Consider the following 21,064-nt stretch of genomic DNA (forward strand, 5'->3'; position numbering starts at 1 on the left):
CGTAGCTAGACTTTGAATTCTGTAGCAAATTCCCTAATTCATTGTATTTCTGTATTCTGAAGGACGTATTTCTGGTATATTTGCAAAACACTTGACAGAGATATCAATCAAATAATACAAACAATGAAAATCTAATATGAAGTAGCTATTTCAAATTTACAAGAGCTATACTTTCCATAATGCTGTCATATAAACAGCACAAATCCTTATTTTACATGAACCAATACACTGGGAAAATAGCTTGATCCACTCTCTCCAACAAAAGTACATAGATTTTACAATATAATACATACTAGGATCATGGCATAAAATTACCCATAGTTTGACAACATGTTTTTGAGAAACTCTCTCAGAACCGCGTAGTGGAGGGCCTTTCGGAAATGACAGAGTTTAGATGATTCTTGTTCAACTTTCTCCTGCGAAGACCACTTCCCCTGCAGAACAATGGCCCTTGTTAGTATCGAGAGTAAACAACAACGTTTACTACTTCATAGCACTCAAGAGTGTGGCTTAGCCGTCAACTATATGGTATCAGGGTTCAAATTGCAGCAGAAATAAAAAGGTAGGTGGGTAGAGTTACCCTATACCTTTGCTGATGGGAGATCACGGTGCATACAAGATGGTCTGGACACCATCATTATATAAGAATGATCATAAAACCAATTTGAATTTCAAGTAATGAAATGGTTGCAAGAACTAGACCAGAACTAAGACAACTTTTAGCATTGAGAATGATATTCTTGATTACAACTTACAAATATAAAAGAAACACCACAAATAGTCACTGTTTTATGGCATGGATCTAAAACTGCAAGCTATATGAGTTGGAAGTTCTTCAATATCATCAAGTTCAAACTAGATGGGAGATTCAATAAAGAAATTAAAACGCGAGAGATGAAAAGAATGTAATTACTCACCAATACTGGTTGTGCAATGTAAATGAGTCAGTTGTAATGTTATTTCCATCATCATTTCGATTCCAGTGGTAGATAGCATGTGTTCTATTCTTGATATCTAGAGTCGAATGACCATAGCTGGCTTCACGGAAAGCAGAATATTCTGGCTGGGGATCTCTAAATCTGCACAGAAAAGCAAATGATTATATAGTTCAACAGCAAATAGAAAGTCATATTAGTTATATTTTCATGTAACTTACCTTGAAGCAAGACCTTCTGAATTTCCTCCATCACCAACAGTTATGTAAATAGGAGCTGCCTTATCTGGTACGGGATAAGCATCACCACCCGAGACATTGTAGTGTATATTAGATATGCGATACTGAAAATGATAAGAAAATTGGAAGATAACATTAGGTCTTAAGCAATGCAAATAGAGTTGAAAGGGAAACTAGGAAGATAGAAGAACTGTGCAACTGATATCTGCGACTAATTCTTTCTAAGGCAAACAGTGCCTCACATACAATGATTCATAAATTTCATCTTCAATAAAAGAAAAGGAAGCATCTCTCTAGCCTATATCCTGATAGCCCTCCCATTACTGCTAGTTGGGCTCAATTTTTCAAGTAAAATACTAGGCCGTCCAGGCGTATATCAGTTTGAAAATAAACATGATACCTCTTAGTGTATTATTCCATATATACAAAGCATTCTTTCTGGGGAAAAATCAGCATTTTTTACTGTGCCTAAAATCTATATTTTTGTTCTTGTGTTGCGTGTTTCTATTGCTGTCAGGTGCTACCGTCTTTGGTTGATACTGTTATGATATTGTGCTCAAAGATATAGAGCATTGAGGATTGATCTTTGTTAATTCTAGCTGAGTTTTTTTTCTTCCGAGAGTTAATTTTGGATATATGAAAAGGTGATCTTTACTTTGAGAGACAAGCAGGGACGACAAATATGATGAGATAAGACAACTTACTGATCTTTCATAAGCATGGACGTGGCCAGCAAAGATCACATCGACTTTGTATTTGACAAACCATCTTTCGTAGGCGGATCTCATACTTTCCCCTTCCATGAAATGGGCTTCATTACTGTTGTAGATAGGAACATGCATAAGGACTATAAGCCAAGGAGTTTTCTCTCTGTTCACCTTTTTAAATTCCTGTTTCAGCCAATGCCATTGAGGTGTATATTTTACTGCATGACAAGAGACAGCGAATAAGTAGCTATTCAATCAAAAGAGCAATTATTACAGAAAATGATTCTTAAAGGTATAACAAACTGCTAAAATGGCTCTAGAGACTAGCAACAGATGATCAGAGCTTATGGAAGGACATTATCATTGCAAGATATGGAAAGGAAGGACCATGGACTACTAAGGAGGTTAATACTCCTTATGGTGTGAGTCTATGGAGAACTATTAGAAACCAGTGGCTAGGAATGTGGAGTAACTCTGTAATTAATGTGGGAAATGGGAGGAAAACCTTGTTCTGGAATGATATATGGGTGGGACAAACACCTTTGAGACATTTATATTCTCAATCAGCAGAAAATGACTACAATTCTAGAAGTCAGAAATGAACAAGGATGGAACCTGACTTTCAGAAGGTTCCTCAATGACTGGGAAGTGGAGAGAATGACTCAGTTCTACAATACTTGGAACAAATCAAGAACCTCACTGGTGAGGAAGACAAATTGATATGGAAGCTTGAGCAAGATGGCAAGTTCAAGGTGAAATCAGCCTACAAATTACTAAACATTTCAACTGAAACCAAGGAGTTGTGGCCTTGGAAGATGATCTGGAAAAGCAAGATACCACATAAGGTGGCTTGTTTCACATGGCTTGTTGCAAGACAATCTGTTCTGACTCGGGACAACTTAATGAAAAGAGGAAATGGACTTATGCTCCAGATGTTTTTTTGTGAATCTGAGACAGAGACAATAACCATCTTTTTATGCATTGTAAAGTGACTGAGATACTATGGAAGTATTTCATTAACTTGAGAGGTATCACATGGACCATGCCAACAGATACTGCAGAAGTCCTAGCATGTTGGAATAGAGATGGAAATCAGTCAGGACACAAGGAGAGATGGGAGATTGTCCCTGCCTGCATCTGGTGGACAATATGGAGGGAGAGAAATCAGAGATGTTTTGAGAACAAGAGCATCCCTTTCCAAAGCATTAAAATGAACTGTTTAGTGACCTTTTACTTTTGGTGTATCTATACTATTCCCAAGGATCCGGGGGACATCACCCTATTCTTAGATAGTTTACGAGGGAGATAGGTGTTTAGATTCTTTTTGACAAACCCTCTACTTCTCTGTTTATAATATCAGTTAACTTTCTCAACAAACAAAAAAAGTACCTTCTCAGATTTCTATAAAATTCAAAACTAGGCCCTAAAGCTTGTGCTTTGCTTTTAGAAAACCGTGAGAAATTACTCTCCGGAACTTGAAGAGACCTGTACGAGTTTCCCCGGACAAATGCACCAAATAATTACAGGAAAACTTTCTTCCTTCCATATGGACATCGTTCGGCAGTAAAGGAACGAATAATTGGCAATCAAGAACACAATTAGCAAACAGAATATTATAGATCTTCTTAGCAGCACTGCAATGCAAAAGCTAGTGAGCATGAGTTTGAGAATTTTAACTTATAGATGCATATACTTAGTTGATTACATGATGTTTTTTTTTAAAAAGTTCATTAGTGAGATAACGCCTTCTATCTTTACAGTTAACACTGTATGTTAGCTGGCTAATTAACTGCAAAGTCCAAAAAATAAACCAAGTCTACAGTTAACACTGTATGTTAGCTGGCTAATTAACTGCAAAGTCCAAAAAATAAACCAAGTCTTAGGCTCCCTTTTTTTGACAAATTTTTTTCAAATCACAATGAGGAGATTTAACGAAGTACTGTTAGCATGTCTAGTGTGCGGCATCAACTCATTGAAACTTCTTTAAGTCTTCTGAAATTAGAAAATTTGTACATTTCAGAATCCTGATTTTTAGTTTGTGGTGGTTCTATTTGTCGTTAGGTGTATAGTTTTGCAAAATCTTCAATTTACTCAAGATTTAGCACAAGCTAGTAGATTTTTCAGAACTAGATCATCAAATTAGTGTCTAGAAACCTAGTTAGAGAAACAAAAGAAAACAAGCATAAGAGAGGGAACAATTACTTACCAAAAGGGGAATAGCTTGATAGGACAATTATGTGAGCAGATGCCCTTCTAATGGCATACCAAAGGGGATTACTGCTTTTTGAAGCTCGATAAGGTGTGGGGTATCTAGATAGAAACGATCTGAATGGAACTACTTCCCCCTGTACATAATGATAAATATAGTCAATGGGCATCAAATATTTTGAATGAACTTAATACAAAGTTCCTTGGGATGGGAGAAATTTTACATGATTCATTGGTGGAGTTCTATTTTATTTTGATCAAGTCAGTACATTTCAAGACATTGCTCAAAAAGCCCCAAGCACATTGGAGGTCAAGATGTACAACAAGAACAACATATCCAGTGTAATCCCACGAGTGGGGTCTGGGGAGGGTAGAGTGTACGAAGACCTTATCCCTACCATGCAAGGTAGAGAGGTTGTTTATGATAGACCCTCGACTCAAGGAAAGGGATATAAAAGCAGATCGAAAAAGAAATAATGGAAGTGAAGAAATCATGGCAAAATACTATAGAAAGCATGACAAAACATTCAGGAAAAAGGAACAGTAACTACAATAAAATAGTGTGATAATTGGAGTACAAGAGACATTGGAGGTCTAGAAATGAAAATGGAAATATTTCTACATTAGAATTAGAGATCATGCTTTTGCAAATCTAGCCATCACGGCCTTGGATCCATCTGAGAACTGTGAGAGAAAAGTCAATGTTCTGCATAAGCACAGAATATCTTCAGTTCATCTTTGGTTCAAGTGAATGGCGTGCTTGTGGCTACTAGAATCTTTCAACATGTACTGATATCTCAGAACAACGTAAATCTCACTTTTTCACAGGAAAGCAGTAGTAACAACGAGAATAAAACATGTCCTACAGTAGAAAACCTCTTCAGCAACAATGTTACAAATTTACTAGGTTTAGTGACCTTGATTATAAAAGATGACATCAAGGTAAAATTCTTTTTTAACCTAAAGAAGACAGTTTTTTTTTTTTTTCTATTTTATTCACCCTTGCATGATTCTACTGAGTATCTACATATGTAGTCAGAGACTTAGGATGTAGCCACTTAACTGACATTATAAGGAGACCCGAAAAAACTTTTTGAAATAAACGCAAGGTCATTAGCTGTATTACAATACATTACCATAGATGGAAAGTACTCTATCTCATGATTCCCAGCAGACCAAATCCATGGCTGGTATGCTGTACTTTGTTCAACTAGGCGGCCAAATGTATCCCAGCGGACTCCAACATCATTATACTGATATCTGTCAGCATAGGAGAGGTCTCCAACAAACAAGACACTCTTTGCTCCACTAGCCATATAATGCTGAAGAGTTGAAAGAGAATTATATGTTTGACCAAGGTCACCTGCAAAGGATGTTGGACGAACTGTATAAGAATCCTGACACAATAATGAGCGTGTTTGGCTAAGATTATAAGCTAAGCACTTGGTAAATACTGAAGTGCTTAAAAGCTAAACTCATCCAAAAGCCATAGGCTGTTCATCCCCAACAAACAGATTTTCAGCTTATAAGCACTTCTGTTTTAACCATGTATTTTACTAGTTTATCCTTGATATTTTTCTAAATCTTTGCCAAAACAGAACTCCTAACTTGTTCTTCACTCTGTATTCTTGGTTCCTCCTTTTCTTTACGATAATTTCACATATATTATTTTTTGCAAAAATGTTAAAGGTATTTTGATCAATCTAACATAAGAATAGCTTATCAACACATTTTTACCTAACACATCTATTGCTTATTAATAGTTTCAGCACGTCTATCCAAACACGTAATTGCTTATTTGTAAAATTAGTTTCAGCATTTAAAAAAAAATTTAAGCACTTAAAATTAATCAGCTATTTACTGTCAATTAATCCAAATGGGCTCACATACAGTATGTGAATAATTAATACTTTATGATACAGTGTCATTGGTCTAAATGTGAAACATTTAAGTAGGTGCAGTGACATCAAGATGCGGTAAAACAAATAAGAAACTATAGCTGACTTGCTATTCAAAAGAGAGTCAAAGCTTTCTAATTTTGCTTCCTATGAATGGTTGGATTTATGTTACATTACCAAGAAAAAACTCATCGCTCTTCCATGAACGAAAAAGTTTGGAACTAATGTTCTTTTTAATCTCTACCATTCTATACATTTTCTTTCAGTTCTATATTGTGAAAACAAATAAACTGTATTTCCGTCATAGCGAAGTTATGTGATGTTATGGTGTATAACCCATCTTATAGCAAATTACAAGGATATAACCTGTTCTTCTGAAAAAGATAAAACACCCGAAAGAAATACTTAGCTAACCTATCAAATAGAAATTTAAACTACTTACCTATGATGCCAAATTTGTAAGAAGCATCTGGATCAACTTTTGGAGGAGTTTCAAACCAAAACTTCCGTGCAGAATCTCCTTTTCCAATTTCATAGTAGTACTTTGTGTCATACTAAACCAGAAGGTAAAACATATTGTGTCAAGCAGATTGATAAAGGGCGAGGGGATAACATTTAAGGCATCCATATGTCATTATCGCCATGCAAAGAGATTATTAAGGAACTTCTTCCATGTGTCTCTTAATTACTAGTGCTCCTGAGGCGAAAGATGTAAAATACGTAACATGTATAGTATCTAAAATTAATCTGACAAACAAAAATTTGCAATCATCAAATAAGCTAGATGTAAACCAAAACTTGATGTTTTCTATCAATCCAAGTTTTTCTCCAAACTCTTATGTTATAATTAGATTAGAAAAAAAATAGCATAAGGAAAGTGTTGGTTGTTATGTACAACACAATAACAAACTGTGCAGATTATTAATAAAATTTATCATGGCGTCTATATCATTTACGTTGGTGCTAGCCATGTTACACCAAAAAAGGAGTAAAGAGTGACAATAAGTTTATATCAAACTCTTGTAATTACACCATACTTCATTTTTTGTTTCTACAACAGTAATATGTTAGTCGACCTATCCTTCTTAAACTTCTTTTTTCTAGTAAGTCCCCTTGTTGTTAGTCTTTGCTTTGTGGAAATGAAACAGAGAATATGAACTAAGAAGAGATATCAGGCTTGCCAATTTTACTGTGAGATGAAATACAGAAAACTAAGAAGTACATATTTTGTCTGGGAAAAATATATGAGAATGCTCACCTATACGCTACGTTAAAATGCACTTGCATGATGCATATTAGCCCATAGCCGATAAGATAAAAATGATCACTGTTTCATTTTTAAAAAAAGGATAACAAAATGTTGGTCTTGACTACCTGAAGGCCAGTTACAAGGCACTGATGTATGTAACCGGACTCGTACTTGTAGAATGTGTAGTTATTTAGAGTCCCTTCAACAGTAACGTCATATTTCCCTTCAGATAAGCCATATCGCACTTCGCTAGACCCTGGTTCATCAGCAGTTACCCATGAAATAATGACAGCTTCCCCATCATAGTCACCTTGTGTAATATGTACCTAGAAGAATGACTGAAGTCGTTAGCACTTTAAAGGCCACATAAACCCATTGTCATCTCAAAATCCATGTTTATGAAAGAGAAAACACATGAGAAAAACTAGGGATGACAAGGGGGCGGGATGAGTTTTTGCATATGCAGGGCAGGGCGGGTTGCTGATCAATTTGTTCATGGCATTACTCACAATAAAAAAAATTCACAGAATATCTTTGTAAAATCCAATCATTGTTGCAAGCACAAATCTAGTAGTTAAGGACATTGATCTGAAAAAGAAAAGAAATTTCTTGACAAGTACTTTAATACAGAAGCACTTTGACATCTACTATTGCAATTCTGTGACCTATATCCAAATAATACATAACTAAAACTAATTGATATTCCATCAAAATAATTATAAACAACTTATGCTAAACTGCATTGATTGTATAAAAAGTACTATTAAACAGTTAGTATAAGCAGCTTAATCTTTTTCTAATTAAGACAATGAAAAATAGTACAGTACAGATTTGGATCCAATTCTCTCAACATTATGAGCCAGTGAAAAGGCAATGCACAAAAAATTTACAGCTCTTGCATTATATATAGTAGAAAAAATGAAATAAGAAAAAAAAAAACTAAGCTCTAATCTAGTCCATTCAATGCTGCATCACATATCTTCATATTATAAAGAAGAAGTGACATGAAGAAATTCATGTGGGGCGGGTTGAAAATTTGCGGGTTAAGGCTCCCCTTGCCATCCCTAAGCAAAACTTCTGCATAGGAAACAGCTTGGAATTCGAAATAGAAAAGAATATATAGGAGCAAAATGTTTAACTGGTCTCTAAGCAACCATGGAGCTTGAAATTAGTCAGAGAAAACAAAATGTGGAGTTCGAGCTTCTCATGTTCTGCAAAACAGATGAGCATGACAAGAACGTCCTACTTATAAATTTATAGCAATATTATAATGTTCTTTAAATCACAATTTTCTAGTATCTCAAGAAAGTGGTTGTAGAGAACTTTGCAAATCGGAAGATTGAATATCATGCATTGAACTAAGACTTGGATTCAAAGTAATTGAACAAGAATTGACTAGGAAAGGACTGTAGCCGAACAATAATTGACTAGGAAAGGACTGTAGCCGAACAAGAATTGACTAGGAAAGGACTGTAGATGAACAACAAACCTGCTAAGAAAGATTTGACCAACACAACAAAAAGTAGGTCTTAAGACTGTAAACTTACTTGCTGTGGAGCGTTATAACCATTTGGAACTGAAAGTACTTCATTTTCAAGGGGAATATCAACAGACGGAAACTGAGTTCGAATGAATGCACTTGTTATACCAGCACTCCCATTGTCTATAAATGTCAAAAAGAGAGATAACAAAAAGAAGAGACGAAGCAACATTGTCTCCTCTCCACTAACTTCCAAGATAAGCACTGCTCGATCAGAGAGAACTCAGGCAAGACCAGTTATAATTGACTGCATCCAAGAAGAACCGACACAACGATCAGAAGGTTAAGGAAAAAACATAACTACTTAATATATGAGAATATACAATCTAATTCCATCTCAAAAATAGATTCCCTTTTTGCACTATCAACTAACTCATCAAACTACAAATAAGAAACAAACTCGGAGCATGTAAAAGCATAAAATCTCTTACCCCTTCTCCTTAAAATGAGTAAACAGGAAGACAAAAGGAAAAGATTAAATAACAGAGAAAAAGTAAAATGTAAACATTACAAACACATGCTGAGAAATTTCTCAATAAATGCCACAATGACAAAGAATTAGCACAAAGGCCCATCACTTGAGAAAATCATCTAGTAACTCCTTTTTGCCCATCTATTGGTTTTACCTCTCTTTTCAAGGCACTAGTGTAACTTAAATTACAATATAAAGCATAAACAATTCAGCATCTCTCAGCAATATCTTTATAATATGAACGACGTCTATGCAAACTAAACAAAGAATTGGAGGTTCTTAACTCAGTATCACTTATCTCCAAGACTCATTCCAGTTCAAAGTACATAAAAAATGCATAAATAAGTGTATCATACTTATTTATATCACAGTTAAACATAAACAACAACTATGCCTCAACTAACTATGGGCGGAGCTAGAAGGTTACCTATGGTACTCAGTAGCTTTAGTCTAAACTTTGAATCTGTATTAAGAAATCCACTAAATATGCACCAAAAAAAGTAAATCTAGAACCTAGTTACTAAAACTAGATGTCTCTATTCTGGAATGTCGAATCCATAAAGTTCAAATCCTGACTCGCTTATATCCCAAACTAGTTATGATCTGCTATTTTATTTAATAGTTCATAAAATTTGGGAACAAATAAGAAAAATTGAAGATCATATCAATAATATACATCAAAATGCAATCTTTTTGAATTGGGTGTACTAGAATCATCACAAACCTAGCATAAAATGTATGACATTCACTCCTATTGAAATTACACACAGTTTTTAACTCTGTCAAAATACAATCTTTCATAAAATGCAAACACACCCATATGAAATAAATGTGATTAGAACATCAAGAAAGTGAGAACCAGCAATCTGAAGTTATTTTATACTATCAGCAGAGATTGTGCCTTCATCTATACTAAAAATGCAATCTTTCTCAAAATTGGTATATCAAAAACTTAATCTTTTGAATTGGGTATAGTAGAACTATCACAGACCTAACAGAAAACTGTACAAAATTCAAAGTTCTTAATTATGTCAAAATATAATCTTTCATAAAAAGCAGACACACCCACATGAAAATAAATGTGATTAGAACATCAAGAAAGTGTTGGGGGTAGAGTACCTTTGAAGGCTGAAACAACAAGGGAGTGAACCAGCAAAAATCTATGATATTTCTGAACTAAAAATATAATCTTTTTGAAATGGGTATATCAAAAAGATGATATTTTTGAATTGAAATAGTAGAAGTACTACAAATCAAGTTCAAAAAAACATGAATATTCAAGGGAATATTTGTTCTTAATCAGTTCGATGAGTGTGTTGTTGGTTAATTTAATTGCTTAAAACTAAAGGAATGTAAGGAGGGATGCTTGGTTACGTGGCAAGATATGATTGGTGATCTATTTTGGGAATTCGTGCCAATGTTGTAGGTCCCCTATGTCTCACTAAATGAAATATCTTGGGGTAATACATGTTTATTGATTAGAATGGTAAGTTTAAGAATTATGATGATAGATGTACCTCGGATACATGGGTTAAAATAAGGTGTAATTTATTTTAAATACATTATATTTAAATAATTTGCACATATTTGATTCTCTCGCTGACCTCTTTTCTACCTTGATCACCTCTCTTCTCTCTCGATTGCCTATTCTCCATATATCTATATTTTAGAATGTATCTAAAATCTCATATACATGTATTTAGAGGGCGTTTGAATTGACTTAAAAGTTGGTCAAACGTACTTTTATGTTGGTTTTTTACTTTTGAAAGTTTTTGACAAATATAAAAAATAACTTAAAATAAGTCAGGAAGTGTTTGATAAAATTAAAAATAACTTAAAATAAGTTTAAAATGACTCAAAAATAAGTTAAAAATCAAAAATAGGTCTCCCTCTATTTTTTATTTTTTGACTTAAAAGTTATTTAAGTTTGACTTTTTTTATTTTTGACTTAAAAACTATTTTTTTAAGGCAATCCAAACGGGCTCTTAGTATGATTCTCATATATTTGCGATACATCGATTGATTATCTCATTTGTCTCCCTCCTATCTTGCACGTTTCTCTCCCTATTTTAGTTTATCTGGTACCAATATACATGTATTCAGTTGTATTTGACTTGAAATCTGATATGACATTATTAATCAATAAGACAATATGTAATTATTTCAAACTATAAAGAGTATTAGTAAACATAACGGGAATGTTGTTTCTTCCATATTTTGGACCTTAGCTCCATGGAAGAATATGTTACTGCTGAAACACGGAAGAATTGAAATCTTAGATCAAAACACTATGTATGGATGGTATGAACTGCCTAAACAAGAATTCTTGAACAGCAAACAACCAGTTCAGATATTCACTACCAAGAAGTACTGGATTCTCTTTCGGATAGGCCCTGAAAGGAGAAGGAAGGTTGGAATGCCAACAGGCGTCTATTATATTGAATTTACCCGACAGAGGGCTCGTGGTACCTGCTGCCCACCCTTCCTCCTCTGCTTTGAGAACCGTGTGAACGGAGAGTGGGCAGAAGAGAAGGAGGTCCTCATACGGAGTCGCACACTTACTTGATTTTAATTTCTAAATCGAAAGATTCTTTTCTTTCAACCCCTATTTATATTTTGACCAAAAGCAAAATCTTTCTTTGAATTTTTAGTCATTCTATTTATTCCGGGAATAAGTGATGATCCGAGGATTCTTACTCAGGGAATCCTTGATTAATAACCACTACGTGCGTTTCATTCTCTTCGATCTTCTCTTTGATTGCTTTTTATGAAGTCGCACCGGGAGCTAGTGCTTGCTATCTAAGAAGGCCGTTTGTAAGTTGGATTAATTCGCTTTTCTGGTTGAACCAACAACATACTTTTTTGTATTGATTCCCGTTAGTAATTTGCTATATATATATATATATATATATATATATATATTTAATGGATTCTCAATATAAATATGAGTTATCGAAAATCTATCCCAATATTCTAAATTCATCCATGTTAGAAAGATATATAATCATAAAAGAGAAATCAAATATAAGTTATAACACTTCAACTATTTAAAGGATTTATTCTTGATCAAATATTTTTTAATAAAAATATGAATCTGATTTTGAAGAATGAGAAAAAGAAGAAGCCCTTATTGCACGGAAGGTCTATCAAAATACTTCAATTTTAGCCGAAATTACTGTTACGATACCAAACTTTATGGAGGACCTTTTGCCCTCTGTACTATATTTAATAGTGTATTTTAAAGGTATATATGCAGAGGCGTATCTAGAGGGGGTGCCGTGGGTTCACGTGAACCCATGCTCCCCTCTCTAGATCATATATAGTAGTGTCATATTTTAACAAAAATATTTAAATATAAATGTGTGAACCCATGTTCAAAGTATCATATAATAATACGATGATGATGATTGGATGCACCTATCTATGTGAGGATAGAGATTTAAATTTTATATCTATGTTGTCCTTTTGAGTAACACCTCTTCAAGTGGTTCTCAGTTATACTTTTGACGTTTCAACTAATTTTGCTTTTTTTCCCCTTTAATCTTTCAAAGTTTTCAAGTGTGTTACATTGCAAATTCCTAAAAAATTTAGCATTGTAAATTTTTTATATAATTAAATCAAATGTGTATATTAAAATTTAAAACTAGTAGTATTATATATTTTGGACCTATAGGTTTTAAAATTTAATGGTTCATATTAATAATCAAAAAGTCAAATCGATCAAATTTATATTTAAAATACATTTTTTCATAATCGTGCACCCATCTAGCCGAAATCCTGGATACGCCTTTGTATATATGTGCTCATGTGGACACATTACTATTTATAATGATGCAATATTTATGATGTCCACGTAAGCACATATATACCTTTAAAATACACTATTAAATAGTGTAGGGGTAAAAGGTCTTTTCCAAAGTTCAATATTGTTACAACAATTTCGGTCAAAATTCAGATATATTTCAGACCTTTTTCTCAAATAAATATGCAGAAAATTAATCATAATAATTTAATTTGAACTAACAAGCTTATAAATAAATAATTATTTTATTTTATTTTTAAAAAAAAGAAAAATTGTGTTCATATGCCTTGGGTCGATTCTGATAAAACCCAAATTGGTTGGCATGTTTAGAGTCCACTCGAATAATTTCAAACAAGTTAATTTTATTCAACAACAATATCATATAATGATATATTCGAGATGAATCGTTGATTTACATAACTAGTTCATCACATTTGATATAGTAACACAAAATTATCGTGTATTGAATCATAACGAAAGACTTCTAAGTTAAAATTCAAACTAGAAGTGATGCATGCGCAACACACTTGTCATTCGCTTGCCGACAGAAAAAAATAATCATGTATTTTTTAAAAGAAATTATTATCTTTATTCCACCGACCAACTATTCCTAATATTGTAGTTTCACCATTTTGAACAACTATTAGGAATTGTGGAAGGGTAGATGTTGACTTTTGCCCCACACAAATTGAAATATGTTAATTAATTAAATGAAACATCTGTAGGATATTCGAATCTACATATATCCCTTTGGAATATGTCATTATTATTCATTAATTTGGGCAATCCCTAAATTAATTATGTGATCTGTCATTGGCATGAGAATTTTTTTTGTTTTTTGGGTTCCCATTCGGTGTTCGGTATTCATATTGGAGCCTGACTAAATTCGAATACGCGTCGGGAAGTCTCACATAGGAGGTAAAACACCCCCTAACAAAGGCGACTCCGTACCCAAGAGGGCTCGAACCCGAGACCTTTTGGTTAAGGATGAATAAGTACTTACCACTCCATCACAACCCTTGTTGGTGGCATGAGAAAGTTGATGAACAAAGTTAATGCGTATAATAATAATAATAACAACAATATATTAAATATATTATCATAAGTAGATTATGAGAAAGATAAAGTTTACGCAAAAAAATTTCTAATTATAAGATAGAGAAATTTTTTTGATAGACTTTCAGCTCAAAAGAATCATTCTCAAAAAAAGATTTGAAGGAAAAGAAATATTAAAATATCAAAATGACAATATTGAAGAAAGAATAATATATTATATAAAAATTAAGAATAATCAAACTAAAAGAAATAATAATAACAATAAAATACTAGTAATATTACTAGTTTGATAAGATAACAAAGTAGAGAAGCTTTAGACTAGAGTCTTGCTCTTCCACTTCTGCCTCCACTGTATCTATCGATCGTTCAGACTTCTAATTATCGACTTTCATATTTTCTTATTCAAAATAATGTCTTTGATTTGTCGATTCACAATTTTCTTTTTGATCCATCTCTATCTCTCTTCAGATTTTTTCAACAAGTCAAGAATTAATAAACCACTTACACTTTCTTTTTCATAATTAGATCAGTAAACATTCTATTTTTGCTTATGCTTTAGTTGTGACATTTCATTTTTCTGGTTTCTAATTGATTTAATCATCCCCATTATTCAATTATTTAGAACCAATATTTTAAATTCATGTAACAAATGAAAAGCAAGGGAAGTCAACAAAAACAACTTCAACCACGTGTGAATCCCTGAAATTTGGAAGAAAGCGTGTTTAAGTTTTCATAATAGGTCGGATTCAAAGAAGGATGACAATTACAAGAATTTATAGTACGCAACATAATTCAAAAAGAAAATTATGCTAAAGTATGAAATTTAAATCTTTTTTTTTTTTTTTTTTTTTTTTTTACAAAAACATGAAAATCCCGCAAATTGTAAAATTTATAAACTCTTATATAATTTTATCAAATGAGCAAACTATAGTTTATAAACAAGATATCGAAATATCCTAAAGTGTTGCATTATTAAATCACATATCTCCATATTTCTTTTAATTATAAATAAATGTTGTGATTACAAACTTTCAATACACATAATTTTATAAAAATTCAGTAGTCATCAATTGCGCTATACAAACAATTTCTTCATGCCGAACATGAATTTTTCTTTAAAATTAATATTATATAAATTTATGAATCAAATTTTACATTTATAATTGTTAAAATCATACTTTTTCTTTTAAAAAAAAAAAGAGATTTGAAATCATAATTCCATGCTACATGTTATTATTTTCTTTTCGGTGAGTTATATGTTTAAATACAAAATTAAATGATATTTTGATAGAGTAATATTCTATATATCTCTAATTTTAGATCACACATCAATCTGATACACTAATTCCGACTAGAATCACAAAGGTCTAGGTACACTAAGCTCTCGAATCATAAATGTCTATTCTACCCAATGTGCAATTTCATAAAGTCATTCGATCTGAATACTAATGAGGAGTCGAATGAAACTATCTAGGAGACTATTTCCACATACATAAATTCATGACCTCCTTATAACATGATAGTAACGTTACGAATTATATGCTCCCGTTCTATTTTATAGTCTGTGTCAAGTCAAAACGCGATAAATAAAATAGATTATAATATACTCTTCTATCCACTCCATTTGTCTCCATTTTCTACTCACATAGCTTCCATTTTTTCTCTTCTCCAACATCATCAATGGAGGACGAAGAAGAAACACAACAAATACTAAAAGTTCTCGAAGCACTAAAACAAGCTTCACAACAACTACAATCCAACCCAGAATCCGATACATCCGAATCCGACTCATCTTCTTCATCCGCCATTAAAGCTTTGCTCGAGCTCGACACTTACTCCGACCCAAACCTCTTAAACCTATCTCACCATCTCTCCGATCTCAAAACCCTAATTTCTTCTTTAGATAAATCGAAACACAAACATGGTAGAATCAAATCATTCCTCACTCGAAGAGTCAAAACTCATGAAATCACAAAAGTCGCAGAATCAATCGAATCAGAAATCCAAGCTTGGATTGATCGAGAATCGATTACAAATCTCACTAATCAGCTTCAACAAATCCGTTTACAATCAAATTCATTGCAATACGAAGAAGAAGAAGATGAAATTGTTGAGAAATTAACTATTTTCCATGATCGATTGAGTCAGGGTTTCAACATAAACCTTCAGGATTTGTTGTTGAAATCAAAAATATTCTCCGAACTCGAATTTCTCCTCTGCTGCAACTGTAATGTGCCACAAAAAGTGCGTGAAAAAGCCGGATACGCTTTGAAAGAAGTTGTACTTTTCAACAAAGACGTATTCGTTGGGCAAGTTCTAATAGGTCAAACAATAAAAGCTTTAATTTCCATGGATTCATTGTGTTCATTGGAAGTCTTATCTTCTCTTATAAAAGCAATTAGAAGTCCTCTTGTTGATGTAATCGAATCCGTTGGTGGAATTTCAAAGGCAATTTCATATTTAAACTCAGATGATTTGCCATTCAAGGTAACTGCGATGGATTTTGTACTTGAAATTGGCTATTTTGGGAGGAAAGAAGCTGTAGAAGCAATGTTGAATTGCGGGTTGATTAACAAATTGGTGGAATTACAGAGGTCTGATTTGGGTGGTGATTTGATTGATTTGGGAAAAGTTCATGAGGATAGTGAAGAAGAAATAGACGAAGATGAACCCGAAGAAAAAGGGAAGACGAAGAAGAAGAAGAAAAGGGGAAATAGAGAAAAGAGATTTTTGGAGAAGCATCCATTTGCGAGCTGTGTAGCAAGATTTACAGTGCAATTGGAAGTAGGAGAAGGATTAAGGCAGAGAGAAAAAAGAGGATTTAAACAGGAGATATTGAAGAAGATTAGAGAAGCTTGTAATACTGATGCTGAAGCTGCCACCATTGTTGCTGAAGTTTTATGGGGTTCTTCACCTTGAACTTGGTTTCAGCCTGCAAGTAAGCACGCGAGTCGCGTACGTCTAACACTTCAACTCGTCTTCTATTGTGTCCAGTTGAACACTCTAACTTATAAAATGATTATCTAGATATTTTCAAAATTTATGTGTCACGTCAGTATCACAGAATGAACGAGACATAATGGAGATGAGTTGAAGTGTTTAGTTATGTTTGAAATCAAGTTAAAGTGTGTGTAAATGTGCATTCTCAAAAGTTGAAGTGTCTACTGGCTTGAATGCCAAATTTCAAAATTATTCTGTGTAAGTATGATTTTTTTTTAAAAAAAACTATTGGGGTAATTTTGTGGATTAGTTTTATGTTTAATTGTTAATGTATGTACTTCTTGTTGTAAAGGGATCCTGAAATAAATTCTTACATTTTTCCTTTAATTTTTTTTTTAATTTCTTATATTTGGTTTACAGTACTAGAACTCAATTTATCTAATATTTTTGTCTGAATTTTATACATATATATATATATATATATATAGCTGAAATTTAGTTATTTTTACTTGAACTTCAGGTATAAATATGAAAACTTCAATCATATATAACTTCAAAAAGTATATATCTGAGATTGTTATGAAATAATGGTCATGCAATTTATTTTTTTACAGGTTAAATAGCAGTGTTTAAATAATATCCTTATGAAAAAAGTCTCACAACTAGTATCAAGTTTGGTGAGAGATCAAAGAAATATTTCTTTTTAATTATTATGTAACTCACATATAACATTTTTTATTATATAAAAACTTATTTTTTGTCTCACGAAAAAGTGAACCTAAATCTTATGCTTTATGAGGTTTGTAAAATGCTTATAAATTAACGCATGGTTGTGCCAATTATTGTGTCCTAATAGTTATGATTATTTCTAAGCACTTATTAAAAACATCCCTAATACTCACTTCGTTTCTTTTTAGTTGTTTTATTGCATTTTTTGAAAGTCAATTTAGCTCATTTTCAAAGTTAAATAAGATTACATTAATATATTTAAAACTAAAAATTTAGATATTCACAAACTATAGAAAAAGTACTATAAATTGCAATTTTTCCATATGAATATGATAAAAAAAATACATTATAAAATGTTAATCAAAATTATTATCATTTGACTCTAAAAAAGAAAATCATGACAATTAAAAAGAACCAAAGTGAGTATTAAATAATGGAATTTCTTAGTATATTGGTTTGATTTTATTAAATGAATTAATCTCAAACAAAATGATAATTGTGGATTTTTAATAATTACTATATTGCATCTTTCTGTCCCCTCCCTCTTTATTTATTCATATGGTAATTAGTTGCAATAAAATATATATTTTTATTAAAAAAAATAAATGAAAGATCAATGGGATGACACTGCAATATATATATATACAAATAGACAGGTGGAGAAAACACTAGCAAAGATAAATACGTAATTATTGTTTAATTGGTTATAAGAGATAACAACTTATCTTGACTTCTTTACGCAGGGGCGGCTGGTAAGTTGAAAAAAAAAGTCCTTGGCCATTGGGGGCCCCATTTTTTAGTTAATTAGGTAGGTTTAAACTTAAAAAAATAAATAAATTAGAATTAAGACAACAAATGCAAATGACATTAATGAAGAGATAGATATGACAATTACTTTTTCCCTTTTCAATAAAAAGTTGTGTGCTTTTTTTTTTAATGTACAAGTTATGTTTTTATTTTTACCTTATTCTTTTTCTAATTTTATTTTTATATATTCCATCATCCTCTCTTCTTCTCTTCTATTTCTTCTCTCTCTTTTCTAATATTATATCTCTCTCTTATTCAAAGCTTAAGAATTTACTTGTTCTATTGATAGTTTATATTTTAAATTTGGAGAAAAATATATTGCAGCAGCCCAATTCATTTTCAGAAATTAAGTCTTCATCGTTCTTGAATTCGGTAATATCATTCTAATTTCTAATATTATTTTTGTTTTGTGTCATATGCTTATTATATTTTTTATTTGATATTGTAAATAGTGTTTAAAATATTTGTTAGAATTTATAATGTCAACAAGAAAATATGACTCCAGTCATTCAAAACTTTAAAGAAAAAGAAAAGTCGATAACTTGATAAAATCTCAAAAAGGTGCTCTTGATAAATTTTAGAAGTGGTTTGGCTATATTATCGATTGAAAAAAAATTATTAGAAGAGATTGACTACACAAAAATTATTAACAACTTTGCATCTCAAAAAGCTAGAAAAATAGATTTAAAATAAAAACATTTTTAATTTTTTTTTTAAGGCCTCTAGTTTGATTTTGGCCTTAGGCCACCAACGGGTTTGAGCCGCCCCTGTTTACGTTAGGAGTTTTTTTTTTTTCGAACTAATTTGTAGTGTTTTTACTTGAATAAAAAATCTATAGAAAATAAATTTTCTATCTAAACATAAGAATAAAATTTGCATAGGTACACTATTTTCTTCGATCTTGTGAAATTATATGAAGTAGGTTTATTATGATTTATTTGTATTTTATGAAGTGACATCGTAGGACAAAATAGTCAAATATCCCATGTAGCAAATGGGGACAAGACGTGTGGTTTATAAAGAGTCCTTTTGTATTTTGGGAATTTTGGATGATGGATTTCTTGTTTCATTATAATTTTGGAAAACTTTCGTAAATACTCATTATAATAAACTTAATTATGCTCTATAGCTATAGTTTGCATATTTACGGAATGTAGTTACAGTTTAAGTTGTCTCGTTTGTATAATTCGTAGATTTGTATAGTTCGCAAGTTTGTATAATTCACGGGTATATTTGTATAATTCAGTTATTTTTGTATAGACTCGAAATAACGAATTTATACAATTACAAACATCAAAAGTGTAAATAGTTATACAAATTATATTAAACAAATTCCAAATTATACAAAACTAAAAAGTTGAGCCGTATAATTGTAGCTAAAAGTAGATTGCGAATTATAATTAAGGCAAACTATAGCAGCTATGTTAACTAATTAACTAGTATATCTTTGCTTATACGCGTAATTTTCCCTAATTTATATGACGTGCAATTAGAGGTGTTAAATGTGTGAGTTAGATGTTTCTCAAGATGACAACAAAAATATTTAAAAATCAACCAAATATGAAAAAATTAATAAATATTCCTCTATATCAAATACACTCTAGACATTCCCTCACTTTTCATATTTTACTCATATTTACTTATATTCTTTTGGGTTAAATATGAATTGAAACTTCTTCTTTTGGGTTAAATATGAATTGAAACTTAAATTTTATCGATTCAAAAAATTATTCCCAAAATATAAGCTGATTAGATAGATAATAGAATATGAGCTCATTTTAATGTACTACGTGTGACAAACAAAGAAAAAAAGAGAAGAAGATAAAAGGCATATTGCATGAATATTCTCTTAATATTTTTCATTAAAAATAATAAAATTGACTAGCATTATCGAGACCATTTTGGTATTTATCTGTTTGTCATACTGTAATGGGAAAAATGATAAATATACCCTGAACTATCATAAATGGTAGCAGATACTCTTTATTATATTTTTGGGATATTGATATCCCTGCCGTCCAAAAACTAGAGCATATATGCTCTACACTCTAACGGAAGATTAAATAGGGACACGTGGCACAATCTTATCCTAAAAGTATGACGGAGGATATTTACATACCATTTACGATGGTTCAGGATATATTTATCCTTTTTCCCTACTTTAATTGACTAATAAAAAAATAAAAAAAAATAAAAAATGTGCATGTCTTCACGTCACTAATTAATATAAGAAATTGATGATATGGGAGGAAGCTACCTGTGTGAATATAATAATGGAAAATTGCTGAAGTCATTTTTTTTTTCTAAACATCATTATTTCTATTGACTATTGGGAGAAAAATATTTTTTAATACAGTTATATACATATTTTAAATAAAATTTATACATGAAGCTATCGACAAGATTCAAAGCTAGATTTTGTATATGTTTTTGAAATAAAACTTATAGAAAAAAAAGGCCACACCTTTCATCGCAATTTAAG

At 31.8% G+C, this 21,064-nt stretch overlaps 2 protein-coding genes across 4 annotated transcripts; one reads left to right on the forward strand and one right to left on the reverse strand.

Moving 5' to 3' along the window:
- Positions 1-112: 112 nt before the first annotated feature.
- Positions 113-10,565, reverse strand: LOC125824354 (bifunctional purple acid phosphatase 26-like). Of its 3 annotated transcripts, none has more exons than XM_049503720.1 (10): positions 10,368-10,565; positions 8,784-9,023; positions 7,362-7,562; positions 6,430-6,541; positions 5,226-5,452; positions 4,088-4,226; positions 1,879-2,099; positions 1,157-1,278; positions 918-1,079; positions 113-434 (listed from the first exon to the last, which is right to left on the reverse strand). In XM_049503720.1, the coding sequence occupies exons 2-10, from the start codon at positions 8,946-8,948 to the stop codon at positions 350-352; spliced, it is 1,434 nt and encodes a 477-aa protein (XP_049359677.1). In that variant the 5' UTR covers positions 8,949-9,023; positions 10,368-10,565; the 3' UTR covers positions 113-349. The 3 variants fall into 3 exon arrangements, with proteins under 3 accessions (XP_049359677.1, XP_049359679.1, XP_049359678.1); XM_049503722.1 differs by lacking the exon at positions 10,368-10,565 and adding an exon at positions 10,027-10,162; XM_049503721.1 differs by lacking the exon at positions 10,368-10,565 and adding an exon at positions 10,065-10,085.
- Positions 10,566-15,734: 5,169 nt separating this feature from the next.
- LOC125824356 (uncharacterized) lies at positions 15,735-17,061 on the forward strand. The gene has a single exon (XM_049503724.1). The coding sequence runs from the start codon at positions 15,787-15,789 to the stop codon at positions 17,023-17,025; it is 1,239 nt and encodes a 412-aa protein (XP_049359681.1). The 5' UTR covers positions 15,735-15,786; the 3' UTR covers positions 17,026-17,061.
- Positions 17,062-21,064: the final 4,003 nt, after the last annotated feature.

This window comes from Solanum verrucosum, unplaced genomic scaffold (genome assembly GCF_900185275.1).
Source record: "Solanum verrucosum unplaced genomic scaffold, falcon-dt-bn FXZP01000022.1, whole genome shotgun sequence".
Lineage (NCBI taxonomy): Eukaryota > Viridiplantae > Streptophyta > Magnoliopsida > Solanales > Solanaceae > Solanum > Solanum verrucosum.

Bases quoted from the DNA above. Each gene is read 5' to 3' on its own strand.
- LOC125824356 (XM_049503724.1), top strand. From the start codon at position 15,787: ATGGAGGACGAAGAAGAAACACAACAAATACTAAAAGTTCTCGAAGCA.
- LOC125824354 (XM_049503720.1), bottom strand. From the start codon at position 8,948: ATGTTGCTTCGTCTCTTCTTTTTGTTATCTCTCTTTTTGACATTTATA. The intron at 2,100-4,087 runs GTAAGTAATTGT...CTTGTCATGCAG, and splicing joins ATCAAGCTATTCCCCTTTTG to TAAAATATACACCTCAATGG. The intron at 1,080-1,156 runs GTAAGTTACATG...TTTTCTGTGCAG, and splicing joins TCAGAAGGTCTTGCTTCAAG to ATTTAGAGATCCCCAGCCAG.